This window comes from Podarcis cretensis (assembly GCF_951804945.1).
Source record: "Podarcis cretensis genome assembly, chromosome: 9".
NCBI lineage: Eukaryota > Metazoa > Chordata > Lepidosauria > Squamata > Lacertidae > Podarcis > Podarcis cretensis.
In genome coordinates this window covers 52,746,178-52,764,057 of record NC_137178.1, presented here as the reverse complement: position 1 = coordinate 52,764,057, position 17,880 = coordinate 52,746,178, and the positions used below count along the sequence as shown (strand labels likewise).

At 41.5% G+C, this 17,880-nt stretch overlaps 1 protein-coding gene across 1 annotated transcript in view; it reads right to left on the bottom strand.

The window, feature by feature from the left end:
* The window catches only part of SNX25 (sorting nexin 25), a 52,383-nt gene that overhangs the window by 30,790 nt on the left and 3,713 nt on the right, over positions 1-17,880 (bottom strand). Inside the window, exons 2-5 of the mRNA XM_079989912.1 lie at positions 11,199-11,283; positions 8,642-8,858; positions 3,518-3,690; positions 1,025-1,211 (exon numbers count right to left, since the gene is read on the bottom strand). Of these exons, the coding sequence (XP_079846038.1) occupies positions 1,025-1,211; positions 3,518-3,690; positions 8,642-8,858; positions 11,199-11,283 (662 nt within the window). The remainder of the gene's footprint in view (positions 1-1,024; positions 1,212-3,517; positions 3,691-8,641; positions 8,859-11,198; positions 11,284-17,880) is intronic.

Genomic DNA, 17,880 nt, shown 5'->3' with positions numbered 1-17,880 from the left:
GATTAAAAATATTACTAAGACCAGAAATCGTATGTTATCTAAATGTGTGGCTTACAGAAAGACTATAATCTTGCAATTTTGATTCCCGCCCCTCAGCTGAATAGTTTAAGAAAGAAGCGCCCCCCCCACCAGCTCATGCAAGCCAGAGGAAGGGGGTGTTGATCAACTGAGGGGCATGGGAAGCTGCCCATCCCTCAGCTGATCAAGCTCCCATGAGCCAGTGCAGTATGGGGCTGAGTGATGTATCTCATCTGCTTCTGAAGAAGAAGTCCAGATACATTTCACACATCGTGATATATCAGTAAATTGCAGGATTTAGCTGCTGATGTATCACGATGTTAAAATCCAGATATTGCCCAGCCCTAGATTATATATCTGAGCCTCCCCCTTGGTCTCCCAGAACACACAGAGAAATGAAGTGGGCGGAGCAATGAGAGAAGACAACGGAGCCTTCGGCTGCTGGGGAAGAACTCAGGGGAGGAGAAGGGACCTTCAGTCCTCACAACTGATTCACTGGGCCAAGACATACTGGGAAGGGTTGTGGTGACCACTAAGACAGAGCTGTTTTGTTTCTTTCAATAAACAGTTAACTTCACTGACATTGAGTGCTTTATTGCTGACCTACGCCTGCCTCCAGCTCCTGTCAAGGGTGAAATGGAAAAAAAACCCAACAATATGCACAGAGAAAGAAATAAGGCCATGCATGCAATCTGACTCCTGTGAGCAGCCTCAGGAACTCTATAAGCCATCTGGATTGGCCATGCCTGGTATAAATCCTATGAGTGTGGCCTATTCCTGTGAGTTCAATAAAGCAAAAACACCTGCCTCCAGTAACACTGGGCTGGAGAATACGCACTTTGGATATGGGTCATAGTATAGCTACCCACGGCCTCAATTACCTGCATGCCATAAGTACTAACTAGAACATGCCTGTTCTCTCTCTGATACAGACTTTGCCCCCAATTCAATGAATGCCAATGGACCTATTTTGTGTCAAGTTTCCTATAAACAAACATGGAATTACCTTAGTTGTTTGAGGAACTCAACATCCGAGTTGCTGTTAATAAGCTTGATGAACTCTTCGTAAGAAGGAGCATATGTGTAGGCTCTTTTGTGATGCTCGTTCACCTGTTCCCGGTACTCCATCTGGACAAGCAACATTTGGTTGATGTAGTTGGGATCACTCAGGAGCTCTACCATGGGTTTCAGTACTGAAGTTTTAAAAAAGAAGAACGCGGCACACATGTAATGCTGCAGACATCTTCATCGAGGGAAAAAAACCCTGTACATTTTGCACTAAATAATATTAGCCTGAATTTATGGATACAAATGAACCACTTCTAAATGCTGGTTACGTCTATTTCTAAAATTCTTAACAGCTTGATCTTATTAACTTGGACACAAATCCCAGTGCCGAGTGGGAAAACTGTTCCCAAGAAGTGTGCATCCCATTGTAGCCTTAAAGAACGTTTCCTAAAAATAGCTGGAGGTGACACACAACCTTAGGAGTTTATAATCACAGGAGTTTGGAAATTCAGTCTGTTAAAATACTGTTGCTTCATGCTTATGAAGTATTTCCTAGAACCCTGAAAAAAAATAGGAGAGCAAGCTTTAAATCTTTAATTCAATCCATTATAGCTGCAAGTGCAAATTTTACATCAGAAGAGCTGCAAATTAAGAGAATACTTGTTTTTATGGGACTCTTTTGGATTGATACCTATCCTGACACCATGGAGAGCCCCTGACAGTCACTGTAGACCACTGGTCTTCAACTCGTGGGTTGGGTGTGATCCAATGTGGGTCCACAACAGGAGAACTACCACCATGCAAATATATGGTAAAATGTTAAGAAATAAGTTCCCAAATGCATGCTTGTGTTAAAAGTAGAGCCTAGATCTGAAAAGTTTAGATAGCTGCCATAGACAATATTGGCCAAAATGAACCAATGGTATAAGACAGCTTCCTTTGTTCCTATGAGTAAAAGAATGAAAACAAAAATATAAAAATTTGCCTCTTTTTCTAAGAATTAATGGTGGTTTTTATTTATTGTTGTAAATCACGTAAATTTGTTTAATGTCTCAAAGAGACAGTTATACTGAGGTTTCAGTAATATACTGAAAATACAGTGGTACCTCTAGTTACAAACTTAATTTGTTCCAGAGGTCCGTTCTTAACTTGAAACTGTTCTTAACTAGAGACGTGCTTTCGCTAATGGGGCCTCTTGCTGCCACTTTGCCACCAGCACACGATTTCCGAATTCATCCTGGGGCAAAGTTCTTAGCTTGAGGTAACTCTTCCAGGTTAGCGGAGTTTGTAACCTGAACCGTTTGTAACCTGAGGCATTGGTAACTCGAGGTACCACTGTACCATGTTTTTATATATGCTGGAAGCCACCCAGAGTGGCTGGGGCAACGCAGTCATATGGGTGGGGTACAAATAATAAATTAGTATTAATTTACAAATATAATCATTGAAAGGGTAGGTGATTAACCAACTAATCAGGGTTGGTTACCTGATTAGGGTAAGCTGATGGCCCTACTTAAAATGAAGTCACCTTTATTTCTAAATGAAATAGACATTTCCACTTATGAGTTCCAGAAAAAATGCCATATTAGATTGTAGCAGCAAAAAGCCTGTGAAGCCCTGGAGACTGACAAGTTTATTGTGGTACAGGCCTTCGTATGCAACATTCATCTCATGCACCTGATGAGTCAGGCTGCCTTCAGTCTAATTGTATGCCTGCCCTCATTGCATGAAAGCCTTCACTGTGGTACACATCAAGAAAAACGTGCGGCTTTTTCAGTGGCTAAAATCTGTAGATCCAAAGAGAGATCTCCTGGGCTCCTCTAAAAATCAGAACAAGCAAGATGCAATAAAGTCAATGCATGCACAGGAAGGGTTGCCAAAGCGGCTCCCACAGGTTCCACTCCCCTTGCTAAAATCAGGCTTCAAAAAACCATCCCATTGGTGTTGTGATGCTTGCTGAGTCGCAGTACAGCTGTACCTAGGCTCCCAAACGCCTTGGGGGTCGAATGTTCTGGCTCCTGAACGATCGAAAACCGGAATTGAGTGTTCCGGTTTTCGAACGTTCTTTCGGAAAACGAATGTCCAACGGGGCTTCCGCAGTTTCCGAAGCTCCTGCAGCCAATCAGAAGCCACGCTATGGTATCCGAACGTTTTGGAAGTCAAATGGACTTGCAGAACAGATTCTGTTTGACTTCCAAGATACGACTGTATCTCCATGGTGCCCACAACAGTTGCTGCAATTTGCAAATGTGCCCACAGGCCCCAAAAGACCAATAACCCTTGTTGAGGAAATTTTAATCTGTTTCAACTATTTTAACTTTTGTATGTTTTGACATAGGGATGTGAATTTTTCTTGATTTTCTTTCTTTTTTGTGAACTGCTTTGAGGTTTCTTAAGACTCAAGCGGTGTATAAATTTTATGAAATAAATAAATAAATGTGCAGGCTGATTTTCTAATTGTGAGCAAACACTTGACCTGGCCTATAATTACCTTTTGATGCAAGTATTTCTGCAAGGACTATGCGCAAGCTCAGCGACCGGGCATCCTTTGAGGGCAGAAGACAATACACCAAAATTTGAGAACATGCTTGCAGGAATCTTGCTTCTTCATCAGAGTTCCTCAAGCACGGATGCAATAAAAATGGCCGTGGCTGCTCTTCCAGTCTAAAGAGGAGCAGCAGAAAGTTAATCATCCTCTAGTCATCACTGCTTGAAGATTCCCGAACCATAAAAGAAGAAAGCCAGCTACCTATAAAATCCACTGCCCTTGTTGAATGTTACATGCAATATATTTATTTTTTTTAGTTACAGTATGACTTAGTTGTACATTTCCCCACAGGAAGCCCCTCCCTTCTTCTTTATTCGTTATAGAAAGAAAAGGAAAACAGCAATTTAAATCACTTGGACTTTGCAATGTTAACAAAGTTATGAACATTTCTGAATTTCTTACACACACACACACACCTGTGGTTTCACAACACTATGCCATGGTGAGATTTAGTAGTTTGTGGGGACAAGGTTTATGGGGACAAGCATCAGATCTCACATCCCTGTGTTCCCTCCTCTAACATGTCTGTGGAGGAATTTGAAAGGCTTCACTTCAGCTTTATGCTATCTATTGCTTTGAATAAACCAGATAAACTTTAAAAAGCTCAATGAACTGGTTCAAACAAACATATGCAAATGTATTTTTCAACAGCTCCAATGTCTATTTTACAGAATTTCCATACAAAGCATTTATCACAGATTTTCATTTTGGTCCATCTTGTTATTGAAAAGCCGTCAGCTTGCAAGGGAGCTTGCAATTGTCAGTTTGAGGCCTGCTTTGCAAATGCTGTAGAAAAAGGCCCAGACCAGAGCTTCATTTCCATTTCCAGTCAGCCAGTAAAATACTTCCAGCGTATGCTTGCATAAGAGGGCCAGTATGCAAACATGTACTGGATAAGTTTATCTTAGCAGGTGTTTGAAAATCCTTGACGCAGCTCTTGCAATAAAATGCATGCAAGAAAGTATTCCATAAAGCTCTAACATGTTCTGATGCAGCATTTTCAGGCAGCAGGTGATATGTAAAAGGAGAGGCCTACCAGGAACAAAGTACAGCATTCACAACAAAGACAGAACAAAATCAAACATCACCTAAAATAAAAATCATTTACAGTTCATGAAACACACCAGCCCAGTTGAGATGCAACACCAAACCATGGTTTAAATCCAGTTTATTAGGAAAAGCAGACCTAAGTCCTGGGTTCACACACTTCCCCTCTGTCTCAGTCTTTGATGTGTGAAGGGAAGAAGTTTCAAGTTTCTATTTGAAGTTCAAAACAACCTGAATTCCTTATTCAAAGGAAAGCTATAGTTTGTGCAAACCACAGTTAGATCAAACTGTAGAGTAAAAGACATTGAATTATACATTCAGTTTCCTTTCCCCTAAATAAACCCTGATAATTAAAGAAAGCCGTCCATTCCTCTGAGCCCACCCACCCATAGCTTTCATAGCAAAAAGAAAGTGAGACCATGTAACTTCCCAATCACTGGGACAATCAGTAGGGTAGGAACTGAGCTCAGGAAAAGCACAGTGTAGGGGACACTTAGTCCAAACCCCTGACAAATTATTCAGAGCTGGCTAAGCATTCTCAATCAACCAAGGCTTTCAAGTCAGTCTCTGGAGGAACAATCCTGGACCAAGGAGAAGTAAGAAGCAGGCTACTTGTCTTCCCTCATCCTGCAAATTGCTCTAACTTTGCACATTGTACTCCATTGTCAAAAATATATTTCCTGAATGCACAAGGACAGCCTTGCAACCTCGGGCCACCATGGCTTGGAAAGAAGGATGGTGGGGCCATTTTGATACCTTTATCCAGTTGTGCAAAGGAAATGGGTCTATTACCATTGGCTGAGACAAGCATGCTGAGAGTGGCATTTTAAAAGGCATTAAACGCCAAAAATCTGTTTAGAAAGTAGGGTAATTGATCAAGGTGTGCAAGTGAGAGTCTTTTCCAAGGAAACCTGAGATCACATTCATATTAGCCTCCTATTAACTCTAATTGCAACTTAAAAAAAATAAAAATAAATCCTGAAACCATTTTGGTTCTTCATCATCTTGACAGTGTTAAAGGGGCTCCCCAACAGGCAGGAGATAAATCTGAAAGATGTTTACGCTGCAGTAAATCTAAAAAGACATTTTTCACAGGACTGTACTGTGTATCTACCAGGGCTTCCACACAAGGCTGCAGCAAACTGCTAAGTAATTCACAAGGGAGCAGAAGTGGCTGTACATCTCTTTATCTGCATTGCCTCAGCTTCTTAAGAGATTGGCAGAATTAAAGCAAGTTTGATCTGCTAGAACCCTTTTCCGGGGGAAAAGGTATAATTTAGGGCACTAGCAAGAAAACACAAATCCTATAGATATGGATGTTTCCGTTTTGTTTCATTTGCTAAGAGAGAGACCATCTAGCTACCAAGTCAGCTATTTCAGCTTTTATTTCTTAATTGCTTTAATATTTCTGGCTGGCCTTGAGACTATTTGCAAAGAAAAACCCTCTCATGTTTCCCATGTCTACCACATGCATTAAAATGACTACTGGAAAAGCTGTTAACAGAAGAGGAGAAAGAAAATGGCAACAGCAGTAGTCTTACCTATCCTTCAACCTAGTTTGCAAGGCATGTTTGTTCTCTGCATTTTCCTGCAGTACTTTACCAGGCTATCAACGGCAAGTTAGCAACTTGCAAGTGATCCCTCCTGAGGGTGTAAGCAAGAGCAAAGAGTGTGCCCAAGTCACATAAGCTATAATGAATGTGCAACTGGAACAAACTCATGTCTTGATTCATTACCTGAGTCTGTCAGAAAGTTAAAACTAACTGCAATTCAACAAAGTGAGTAGCAAGTGTTAGGTTCTCATAGGTAAAACCGGGAACCATGGCAGGCAGAATCAGACTGGCAAGCCAGATGTTCCCCACCACTGCACTAAAAGTTTGCATGGATTTTAAAACACAGTGAAATCCTGTTAAGTCTCCATGTTTTAATTCCCAACTGGGCATTCAATTGTAAATATCTAAAAGGGCACATATGTAATATTACTGTGCTATACCGGTATCCCAGCAAGAAAGCTCAAAGCAGCTGCCCCATTTTTAAACACAGAACATCCTTAAGAAGTAGGTTATGCAAAAGAAACATCTAGTGCCTACTTTGGTGACCTTTTTATTTGCGCATGCTATAGTTTTAGTCCTGCTGATCCTTTTTACCTGGCTTTTAAGATCCTGCTGCCTTTTAATAACTGTATTTTTTATTATTCAGTTTTGTTTTATTTATATTTTAATTGGGTTTTTAAATTTGCATTTTCCTCTTATGTGAAGCACTCTGGGAATTCATACTGAAGGCTGGAATAAAAATAGGTCAAGGAGCTTTCTTTCTCTGCTAGAGAAAGCCACATAGCAACCTGGTTCTTAATCTATTGCATCAAGAGCATCTCCAAGATAAACAAACAAACTGGCCAGGAGGTCATGCAGTGAGCTTCAATGCCACATGGAGATCTGCCGCATCCCAAGGACTCACATATACCAGCTACACAGCTATTAACTGGCCACATTCAATGTGCAACGGGGGGGGGGGGGGGAATACAAGGTTGTGTTCCAAAAGGATGTAGTTCAAGAGATTCCAAGCAGTCGCCTAGCTAGCCCATGGGTCCAACCACACAAATATACTTTAATTTGGATTGGGGGGGGGGTTAAGATGCTGCTGCTGCTGCTTCCCTGTTTGTTGTGGTTTCTGTTAATCACCTTTGCCAACTAGGTACTGCCAATGACAAGGCCAACCAAATAAAACCCAAACTACAAGAACAAAGAGGAAATTCCCTTTGCAAGAACATCAGCTTTCACAATATACTTCCCATGCCTATGTAGTGAACACACCCAAGTCAAAGGGATTCAGTTCCTAGTGCAAGAGAAGTGGACAACAAATATACAACTGCAATCCATGCCTGATAACACATCAGTGGCATTATTCTCTAAATAAATAAATAAATAAATAAATAAATAAATCTCTTGCCAAGTTTTGCTTTCTGGCAACCTCCATAGCCCATCTTTAACTGAGATAAAAAAGGTCTTAAATGACCCCACCCCAAATGCTGAATAATAATAATAATAATAATAATAATAATAATAATAATAATTTATTATGTATACCCCACCCATCTGGCCAGGTCTCCCCAGCTACTCTGGGTGGCTTCCAACAGAATAATTGGCGAAGTTTATCATTTTGAAACAGGACAGAAAACATTTATGAGATTGGCCACAATTCTAACCTTGATGGGAACAATGCCTTGCCATGCACACGGCATAGAAGGTAAACCTGTAACATATGCACCAAAACAATAGAAGTTCATTATACATTTAGGTAGGAAAAGGAGGGTCCATATGCCTGCCAGAAAAGTAGGATCAGGCCTACACTTCTGATTGCCTTTCTGCTACTGACCAGGGCCTGTTCAGCTCAGTAGACTAGACACAGACCAACCACAATGTATGAGGGAGCAAGCGGCATAGATAGTCTCTGAGAGGTTTGACTTGTATTGTGACATACATGCCAAAAAAGTTAGTTATCATTGCTGTTTATCGTTGTTTCTGTTGGTGTTGCCTCAAAGGAGGCTTCACTATTCTTTTTCATCATCACAATCATCATTTGTACCGTAGATTCCGGTGTATAAGACGACTTTTTAACCCCGGAAAAGAGATTAAAAAGTTGGGGGTCATCTTATACGCTGGGTACGGGCGACGGGCTCCAGCTGCCAATTTGGGGGGGTCGTCTAATATGCCCAGTCATCTAATACGCCGGAATCTATGGTATTTATATCCCATCTTTTTCTATAAGCAGCTCAAAGTGGCTCTCTTTCCTTGTTTAATCCCCACAACAACCTTGTGAGGAAGGTTAGGCTGAGAGGCAGTGACCGGCCCAAGGCCACCCGGTGAGCTTCATGGCCAAGTGGGGTTTGAACCCTGGTATCCCAGGTCCTGGTCCAGCACTTTAACCACTACACCACACGGTTCAAACACAAGCAAAAGAGGAAGGGGAGAATAGCTAAACTAAAATGGAATAAGGGTGTTGTGGGGAATATGTTTTTACCTGGAACTGGCTGCTTTAAGGTCACAAAAGTGGGTTAACAAAGCTTTCACTACATCGCTGCAGACGACTTTAACTACATCAATGTGACTGAGCCTCTGTCGCAGCTGCTTGGTGACTTCCCAGAAGTCTTCGGAGAGCAGGTGGTACAGCTGTCCCTCGTCTCTGCTGAGGTGACCATACCAAGATAAAATGTAATCTCTGTAGCTGTAGTCAAACACTGAAACCAAAGCAACACCAAAGATGAAGCAGAATTCAGTCAGGAGCCATGGGAAAGTGGGTGGGGGGGAGTACTGTTATGAACAATTGGTGCTTGAAAACATTGGCTGCTTGCACCTTCAGTGTATAGCATTCTCCCACCTTTCAAAAAATATGAAAGGGATGATATAAGAAAAAACGGCCTTGAAAAAGCTTGCTGGAGGTTCACAGAGTAAGACTGCAACTGCCATTTGTCAGTCACCTTACTAGAAACCCTAAATAGCTGCCTATAACTATAAGTAAAAATAAAATACGGTAATTTCCCACAGATTAATTTAATTAGTACAACTGATAAAACACACTGTGTCACATGAAAACTAAGCTTTATTTTATTAAACTATTAACTACCTAGCTCTATCATACCTTTTTGGTTTGTCATGCCTAACTGCTTTATAGTCACATGTAAGTAGACACATCTTACTGAGTTACAGTAAAAAGCCTCATGCTGTTCACTAAGACAGCTGGGTTGGTTCACCTCCCACTTTTTTACATCTGTTACTTCCACTTTCACAGGAATGACAGTTTGCAGATTTAGATGCAGCAGCAAATTAACAGACTTTGCCAGAGCAGTTATCTGATTAAGAAGAGCATGTGAAGAGGGGACAAGAGGCCACACAGGTGCAACACTTGTTCATGTAACAAACCTTACATAACATTAAAGGTGACTGAACCCACTATCAACTGTAGATGGGCATGCAATACAAAGTGTTGGCTGGTTTTGGTTCCAATGTAAATCCATGCGCTTCTACCCACAGCTCCTTAGCACCGAGCCTCCTATCTCTGGTCACTGTAGATCTCAACCCAATGCATAGCAACCACACCAATTGCCAACATTGCATGGCTGACTCTTCCTGCCTCCACAATTAGAATGCTCATGGTTAAGCCCCATGCAAGGCTACTCCCTAGCACTGCAACACAGCCTTTGCAATTCAGCATTCATTTACAGACAGAAGCTCTCTAAGAGACAACAGAAAATACTATCCTTTATCTGCTGGCAACTCAATCCAAGCCATGTCTTCACTCTTTTTAATTAATATATTTGGATACTGCCTTTAGAATATCATTCCTAGGCTGCACAATACATTTTATAAAACAGAGACACACTTGGGATATATCAGCATTGTATATTCTTTTGATGACAGGTTCCTGAGTTTTAAAAGCCAGCTATTACAGACTTTGCTTGATTGAATCACATCTCTTACCCGCAGTGTTTGTCCTGCCTGGCTACTCCAAGAAGAAACTAATGCAAGGGAAGTGGATCCTTGATCATTTTCAAGGCCAGCAGCACAGTTCTCCAGTACTGAATAGGTGATAATTTTAAAAAGGAAAAAAAGGAGGGGGGAAATAGACCATCTTGGCTGTGAGTCCCAGAAGACCTGCTCCTTGTCTTGCAGGGCTTTTCCGCCTGGACAGGGAGGGCAGAACTCACTTCAACTACAAAAACTGAGGCTGCTGGACAGACTCTTTGTTTGAGGTTTTTTGTTGATGTTGATTTTTTTGTATATTTATTTTAGAACTTCTTACAATTTATTTATTGGAAATTTATTGGAAATTGTTCATTTTGGTTGTGTATTTTTTAATGTTTTCTTTATTGTTTATGACTACTTTTGTTATGTTGCAGTTCTGTATTTTTTCACATTGTAAGGCACCTTGAGCAAGATTTGAACTGTGGAAAGGTATGTATGTATGTATGTAATCAGTGCTATTTTTCTAGCAAAAGAGGTGTCGGAGCTCACCATGAACTTCTCCCTTCTTCTCTTAGAATAGCAATAGCATCCACCTGAGACATGCAGGAGCTGAACTCCGGTGAGCTTTGGCTGGAAAAAAGCCCTGCATGTAATATAAACCTCCAAATGTAGAAAGGAAGGAGCCAGGTGTGCTCACTATGAAGACTACTGTTCTTGTTTATTCGAGTAGTCATATTCTGCCTTGTCCAAAGAAGCTTCAATTTGTTAGCCAGCGTCCAGCCTGTTGCGTGTTTCCAACTGCAGTCCCCCATGCCACCTCCAACTCTATTCCCAAGGATCCCCTGATCTTTCACAGCTGAAAGGGAGCGTTGAGACCAAAGAGCACTCCATTCTGTTAGGGGAACCCCATTAATGGATCCAACCAACCATACATCTCCTTTAAACAATGACAGCACAGTTACTGACATTCAGATTCCATGCTACTAGTTGTGCAACCTGAATGTATCCCAAAGTACTGTGGGTGGGTGTGAGGGAGGTTCTTAAATTTTTATTTTACAAAATCCCATGGTGTGAAATATTTTTTCATCAAATAACTGATTATCTTTGAGTCCTACCTTCTTTCAGAGCTTTATCCATGTTATGAGAAATCATCAGTCTCCTTGACTGGACAGATTCATGTGCGTTTCCAGATAAAAGAGTCTGAAAGAAAGCAAACATGCACACACCTAAGACATGGATGAATGCAGTATTTAAATAATGACATTTGATTGTTAAATCCAGCAAAGCATACACTACGTTCAAAACATCTAGCCCAGCCTTACGAACTAACAGTCATTTAAAAAGTAATTTTCTTTCCAAATCTGAGGTTTGCCAAAACTCCGAGCCAGTCTCCTGACTCCAAAAGTTGCTCAGTTTCTTAAATGACCAATCTGAAGCGAGAAAATTAAGTTATCATTTGCAAATAAGGACATGTAAACTAATAAGGGAAGAGAACCATTCATCTCCTAGAAATGTCAACCCACAGCAGATTTGACGGCCACAGTATGCAAGATAAGAATACAACCATATAAATGAAGTCACAAGGAGTCAACATTCAACATTTGCTGCCAACACAAAAGGGGGACAAACAAAAGGGGGACAAACATGATCGGAATCAACACCTCACCTAGGAGGACTTCTTATACAGCTGAATGTGTCCAATAAATGTGCAACTCCACAGATAAAACCATCTCCCTCAAAGCTTCTCCATCTCCAGTGACTCTAAAAGCAACACTATGCAAAAAGGGTGATTTAGTTGTTCACCCAAGTTAGCAGCAGTATTGTCTTTGAAGTGCAAGATGACCAGCAACACCTTTAATCACAACAACCCTCAGAATAGGTATTTACAGCTTCGTTTAGATGGTGTGAGGCAAGCCACCATGTCATAAATCACATTACATACACATACAAAAATGCAACATATATAGTATAAAAAAATTCATCGGTCAAAATATTACAGATACTAAAAGCACCACTCCCATCCTACCTTGTTTCCTGAAAAACTACCAGATGTGATGTAATGTGCGAAATCTGTGATCAGGATCTCCCTTTTCGTTTTGTTCTAAAAGTAGCAGCTTGGGGAAGGACTCAAATTCGGCTGGGACCACTGCAGTGGGGAAGGGCGGGTGAGTGTCATATATGGTAGCAGGTGTAGGGCAGGGCTTGGCCAAAATGCCCTGGTGAGCCAAATGGGGAGTCTTGGCAGGTCAAATTTGGCCCATGGGCTGGAGGTTTCCCACCCCTGTGCAACATGGAATGAAAGTGCTCTACATGGAAAGTATGGCCTCTCATTTCATGGGCATGCTGTACGCTGTTAACTGTATACTCAGCGTACTTTTTTCTTATGTACACTTCTGAATCACACTCAAGGGTTATGAACATATGAAACCACTTTATACTCTCATGCCATTGGCCCATCTACCCCCATATTGTCTAGTCCAACTGGAAGCTCTCCAAAGGCTCTTAAAACCAAAACATTAAACGCCACAATATAAAAAAAGCAATTACGAAAAGCAGCAGAAATAAGCACACACAGCATAGCCTACAAGAGAGGTTTTACTAAGAGCATTTGCTTGGCTTTGAAATGCCAAGCAAAGCACCATTCCACATTTGGGCTGGACCATCAAGTAGGGAAGGTCCTTTTTCCTGCAGCCACCTGCCATGCCACAAATGTAAAGGGCACTCAAAGAAGGGCCTCATATGCTACAGTGCTAACCCTACTTTCCTAAGTCCCATTGAATACAATAGGACTTACTTCCAGGACAACATGGTTGATCTGTACTGTTATTGTATGGCAGGTACGTGTGGAAATGAACAGTTCTACTGGCTTCAAAAAAGGTCTAAACTAGGTCAACAAAGGAGCTATGGCCCTCTCCGCAAAGCGTTCTCAGATATTCAGTTCAAGCAACCAAACACAGTTCTGTGCATATTTATCTCTCCCTCTTGGTTATCTTCAGTCAATGAAAAGAAACAGAAAAACCAGCACCACCAACAAGCCCATCAACTATTTCTAGGAAATTATGAGGAGGAACAAAAACAGGCATAGCGCCAGGAACATAAAAATGATGGACTGTCCACAAAAGAAACATCTTATTTCACTCTAGGGCCCAAATGAAAAACTCAGGTTGTGAAGGAGCAATACTAGATGAGTCACACATGCTTAATGTTAAATATTGAGACAATTAATATTCCTCAGTGGATCCTGCCCTCTCACTCTGGGTGTCAATTAATGCCAGATTTAAGTTTTATAATGAAGAGTTGCTGCTTCTAATAACATTTTGGTATTAGTTCTCGGGCCTGCTTTGGATAATGATCCTCTTGGCCAAATAAGCGGACATATGAACAAAGCTTTTCCTGTGCCCACAGCCCTTCTGTTGTAGAAGCAATCAACCCAATAAGACTCTAAATAACTAGCATTTCCCATTTTGTACAAACTGGAAAACTACAGGTTACTAGTTTTCAAAGAAGCCAGGATGTAAAGCCAACTTCAACTATGGAAAAAGGCTTCTATGTTGATTACTAATGCTACAAAGGAAGGACTGAAGGGGGCATATATGGTGGGCAAAGGTTTGTTCCTATCCAGGGCTTTTTTTCCCAGCCAGAGCTCACAGGAGCTCAGCTCCAGCACCTCTCAGGTGGGTGCTATTGCCATTCTAAGAGAGAAACAGAGAAGTTCACAATGAGTTCTGGCACCTCTTTTTCTAGAAAAACAGCACTGCTCCTATCTCAGCTTATTAAACTGAAATATATGGCCTATTCTCAGATTCACATACACAGGAAGGCCACTTTTTTGTTGCTTTAAGTACACATGTCTTAACTGCTTCCTAATCATTATTATAAAATGTATTATTATGATTATTAATTAAATTTGCATACCACCCTTCCCCCAAAGGCAGTCCCATTGCTCTGTCCCAGCTCCTGCCAACCTAGCAGTTCGAAAGCATGCCAGTGCAAGTAGATACATAGGTACCACTGTGGTGGGAAGGTAAACAATGTTTCTGTGCGCTCTGGTTTCTGTCATGATGTCCCGTTGTGCCAGATGCAGTATAGTAATGCTGGCCGCATGACCAAGAAAGTTGTCTGTGGACAAACGCCGGCTCCCTCAGCCTGAAAGTGAGATGAACACTACACCCTATAGTCGCCTTTGACTGGACATAACCGTCCAGGGGTCCTTTACCTTTTTCTTTTACCTCACAACATAAACATAAAATGTAGAATACACTTATCTTTTATTTGGACTAGGATCTAAAAAGCTAATGTAGGGATATTTTATGCTACTTTAGGGATACTCAAGAGATTTCTGTTGTTGTTTTTAACACCCTCAGACCACCCTCTCCCAAATGCTGTATCACAAAAGTCCCCTCATTCAAAAGCGATTTACTATGATCACACGGAGTTGGATGTTCGGATCAAATGAGCCCACAGCATCTGGGAATTAGTTACACAATTATCTGAATCTCAGGCTTGAATGACAAGTAAGCTAATATTGGGTAACTTCCCCCTGAACCAAATAGCGGAGAAGCCAGGGTGTGGGTGGGTGTTACTTATTAGAATGAATGAACTCTGAATCCTTAAATAACATTTTTTTAAAAAAAATCATGACAATAAATACCTTACTAGAAAGAGTACAGGCTTGCTGGGAAAGGATTTAAGCAATACAAAACAAATCTTATCGCATGGAACTGCTTCTCACTGACCTACAAGAGTGCTCTATTTAAAATGTGCTTACAGCAACAGAACTCACACCAATGTTGAAAAATTAGAACAAAAGGGGGGCGTGGGAAATCTCAAGCCTGAAGGTCAAATGCTTCCCAGCTCTCAGGGCTCTCTCAAGGCCATAACTTTTCTCGGGCTCTGTTGTCTATCCTCAAGTGCTTTTGCCTGGCTGAAACGTAAAACAGAACTGTGGTAATGCCACTGGCCTGTCTGGATAGAAAGATGTGTTTATGTGGCTGCACCCACCACTAGTATGCAATATTGCTCATGAAGGAATGTGTTCCTTTGGCTGAATAATGTTCATCCCCAACAAACTAGAGTGACGTTCTGAGTTCTGACTACAAATACTTCCATTACATTTTATGGATAATATTTATCTACTTGGATTATTTATATCCCACCCAGAACGAGATTCTCTAGGCTGCCTATGGTAGCAATAAATAAATAAAAGTTACAATACAATTAACCATAAAAACAAAATATAGTACCCTGCAGATAATAATTTCCGGTCTACAAAACACCTACAATTTGAAATGTTATTAAAATGTCTACAAATCAATCATTACACACACACAAAAACCCAGATTAATTACCCCTTCATACTTTACCCATTTGTGCTGTCAATAGTTCAAGAGTAGAAAACAGGTGGATTTTTCCATTGCCACTATATTTTTACAATCTGAAACTGAAGTTCCAAAGCATGTCCTGACCAGAGTATCAAGCATCCACCATGAGGAAACTAAGAAAATCCAGGTCTGGTCAACGCCTGGAACAGAGACCTGTTGTAGGAACCTTAGAGTTCCAGGCATAGCTGTCAACGTTTCCCTTTTTTTAAGGGAAATTCCCTTATTCCGAATAGGATTCCTCGCAAGAAAAGGGAAAAATTGACAGCTATAATAATAATAATAATAATTTATTATTTGTACCCCACCCATTTGGCGGGGTTTCCATAACACAGCTATGGTTCCAGGATGTAAGAAAAGTAAGAGAAACAACCGTAAGAAAAGAAATAAAAACCAGTATTGGACTGGTTGCCTGTAACAAATAAGAATCTGAACCAGGTAGAACATATTGTATACAAGTTATTTCCACTCTACACACATCCAGAGTGGAGTCCCCTTGATCTTAGCCAAAATGCCGAGAAGCGATGCCGAGTCCCTAAGATGGTTGGATGATGCCTTGAATGCCTCCTTCTGGCAACTCTTGGTGCCAAACAAATTGCTCTCCTTTCCTTTGGACCACATGTGAGGCCCTGGGGGGGGGGGTGTCTTGTCATCTGGGCAGCCCAGGATAGGGTTGTCATATTTTGAAGAGCAAAAAAGACGATGCTAAGCAAATACAGTGGACGCTCGGGTTGCGAACCTGCAGCATCGTGTCTGTGCATGGGTGGGTTGCGATTCAGCGCATCTGTGCATGCGCAAAGCACGATTTAGCACTTCTGTGCATGCACGACCGCTGAAGCCCAGAAGTAACCCGTTCCACTACTTCCGGGTTTCGACGGTCCGCAACCCAAAAAAACGCAACCTGCCTGAACCATCTGTTACCTGAGGTATGACTGTAAATGCAATTTGTCCCAAATTTTACCCCTGAAAAAGAGGACATGTCCAGGAAAAAGAGGGCACATGGCAACCCTAGCAGGACCTCCATACAAACTGCCCAGGCTTGTACTACAGAAATGTCACTTCAGTTATTTCACCCCCGGAGGCACACTCCATTGTCTCTCAAGATAGATGGATACCAACAGCAACAAATATGGATTTTGGAATTTCTCTTAAACACAGAGCATTCGCAACAAGTAAAATACCCTGCTCTTTCGTGGTGTAAAATACCCTACTCTAAGCAGCTTTTATAAAATGTTATCCATTTTCAGGGAACCTACTTCAGCATGCCACCAATGAAGAGCAAGCAAGCAAACAAATAAAGCAGAACAGGAAAGAAAAGAAACTAAGTGCTGCAATTATAGAGCCTTTGTCTGAGGGACTTTGTGATTTCCTTAGGATTTTCAACACTAGCTGTGTTTGAGAGCCACTCCTTGCCCTGACTCACTCAAATGGCAAAAATGAAGGATGCTCCCACTTTCCCAGTCAGGAAACCAACCTTGCGCATTTTGCTAGTTACAAGATTGGCCTTTAACAAAATATCTGAAAATAAATGGGATGTTGTTAAGGCCACCTATAAAACTGCACCGAAAATGTGTTGTTGTTGTTTAAAAAACCCACCAACGAAAGCATACCTGCCTGTGTCAGATAAAGATAGACAGATAGAAAGGTAAAGGAAAGGGGGAAGGATGCTTGAAAAGACTAGTACAAAGGTAAAGGGACCTCTGACCATTAGGTCCAGTTGTGGCTGACTCTGGGGTTGCGGCGCTCATCTCGCTTTATTGGCCGAGGGAGCCAGCGTACAGCCTCTCGGTCATGTGGCCAGCATGACTAAGCCGCTTCTGGCAAACCAGAGCAGTGCACGGAAACTCCGTTTACCTTCCTGCCGGAGCGGTACCTATTTATCTACTTGCACTTTGACGTGCTTTCAAACCGCTAGGTTGGCAGGAGCTGGGACCGAGCAACGGGAGCTCACCCCGTCATGGGGATTCGAACTGCCGACCTTCTGATCGGCAAGTCCTAGGCTCTGTGGTTTAACCCACAGCACCACCCGCGGCGTCCCCAGAAAAGACTAGAGGTGCGTATAAAAGACTAGAGGTGCTTATAAAAGAGTGCAACCATAAAGGAGAAAAGCAGCATTTATAAGGGAAGCTCCACCCCTCAAAAAATGACAGCTAGCAGAGGCACATAAAAAGTGAAAGGGCTGTGAAGGAGTTAATTCTACTGCCTACAAATGCAAGAGAATTTGCAATTGCAAGGTTACATTTCCGCAAGTAATCAAGAGGCTGCTCTCATCTAAGAATGTTATCTAGAGACAGAATCCAAGCAACAAGGACAAGGAGTACCCACTCTTCAAAACTGGAAGGCAAAAGATAGCTGTTATCAATAAACTACACATTAGGTCACACTTCAGAATGAAACCGATTCTAGTGCTAAAGGCCAA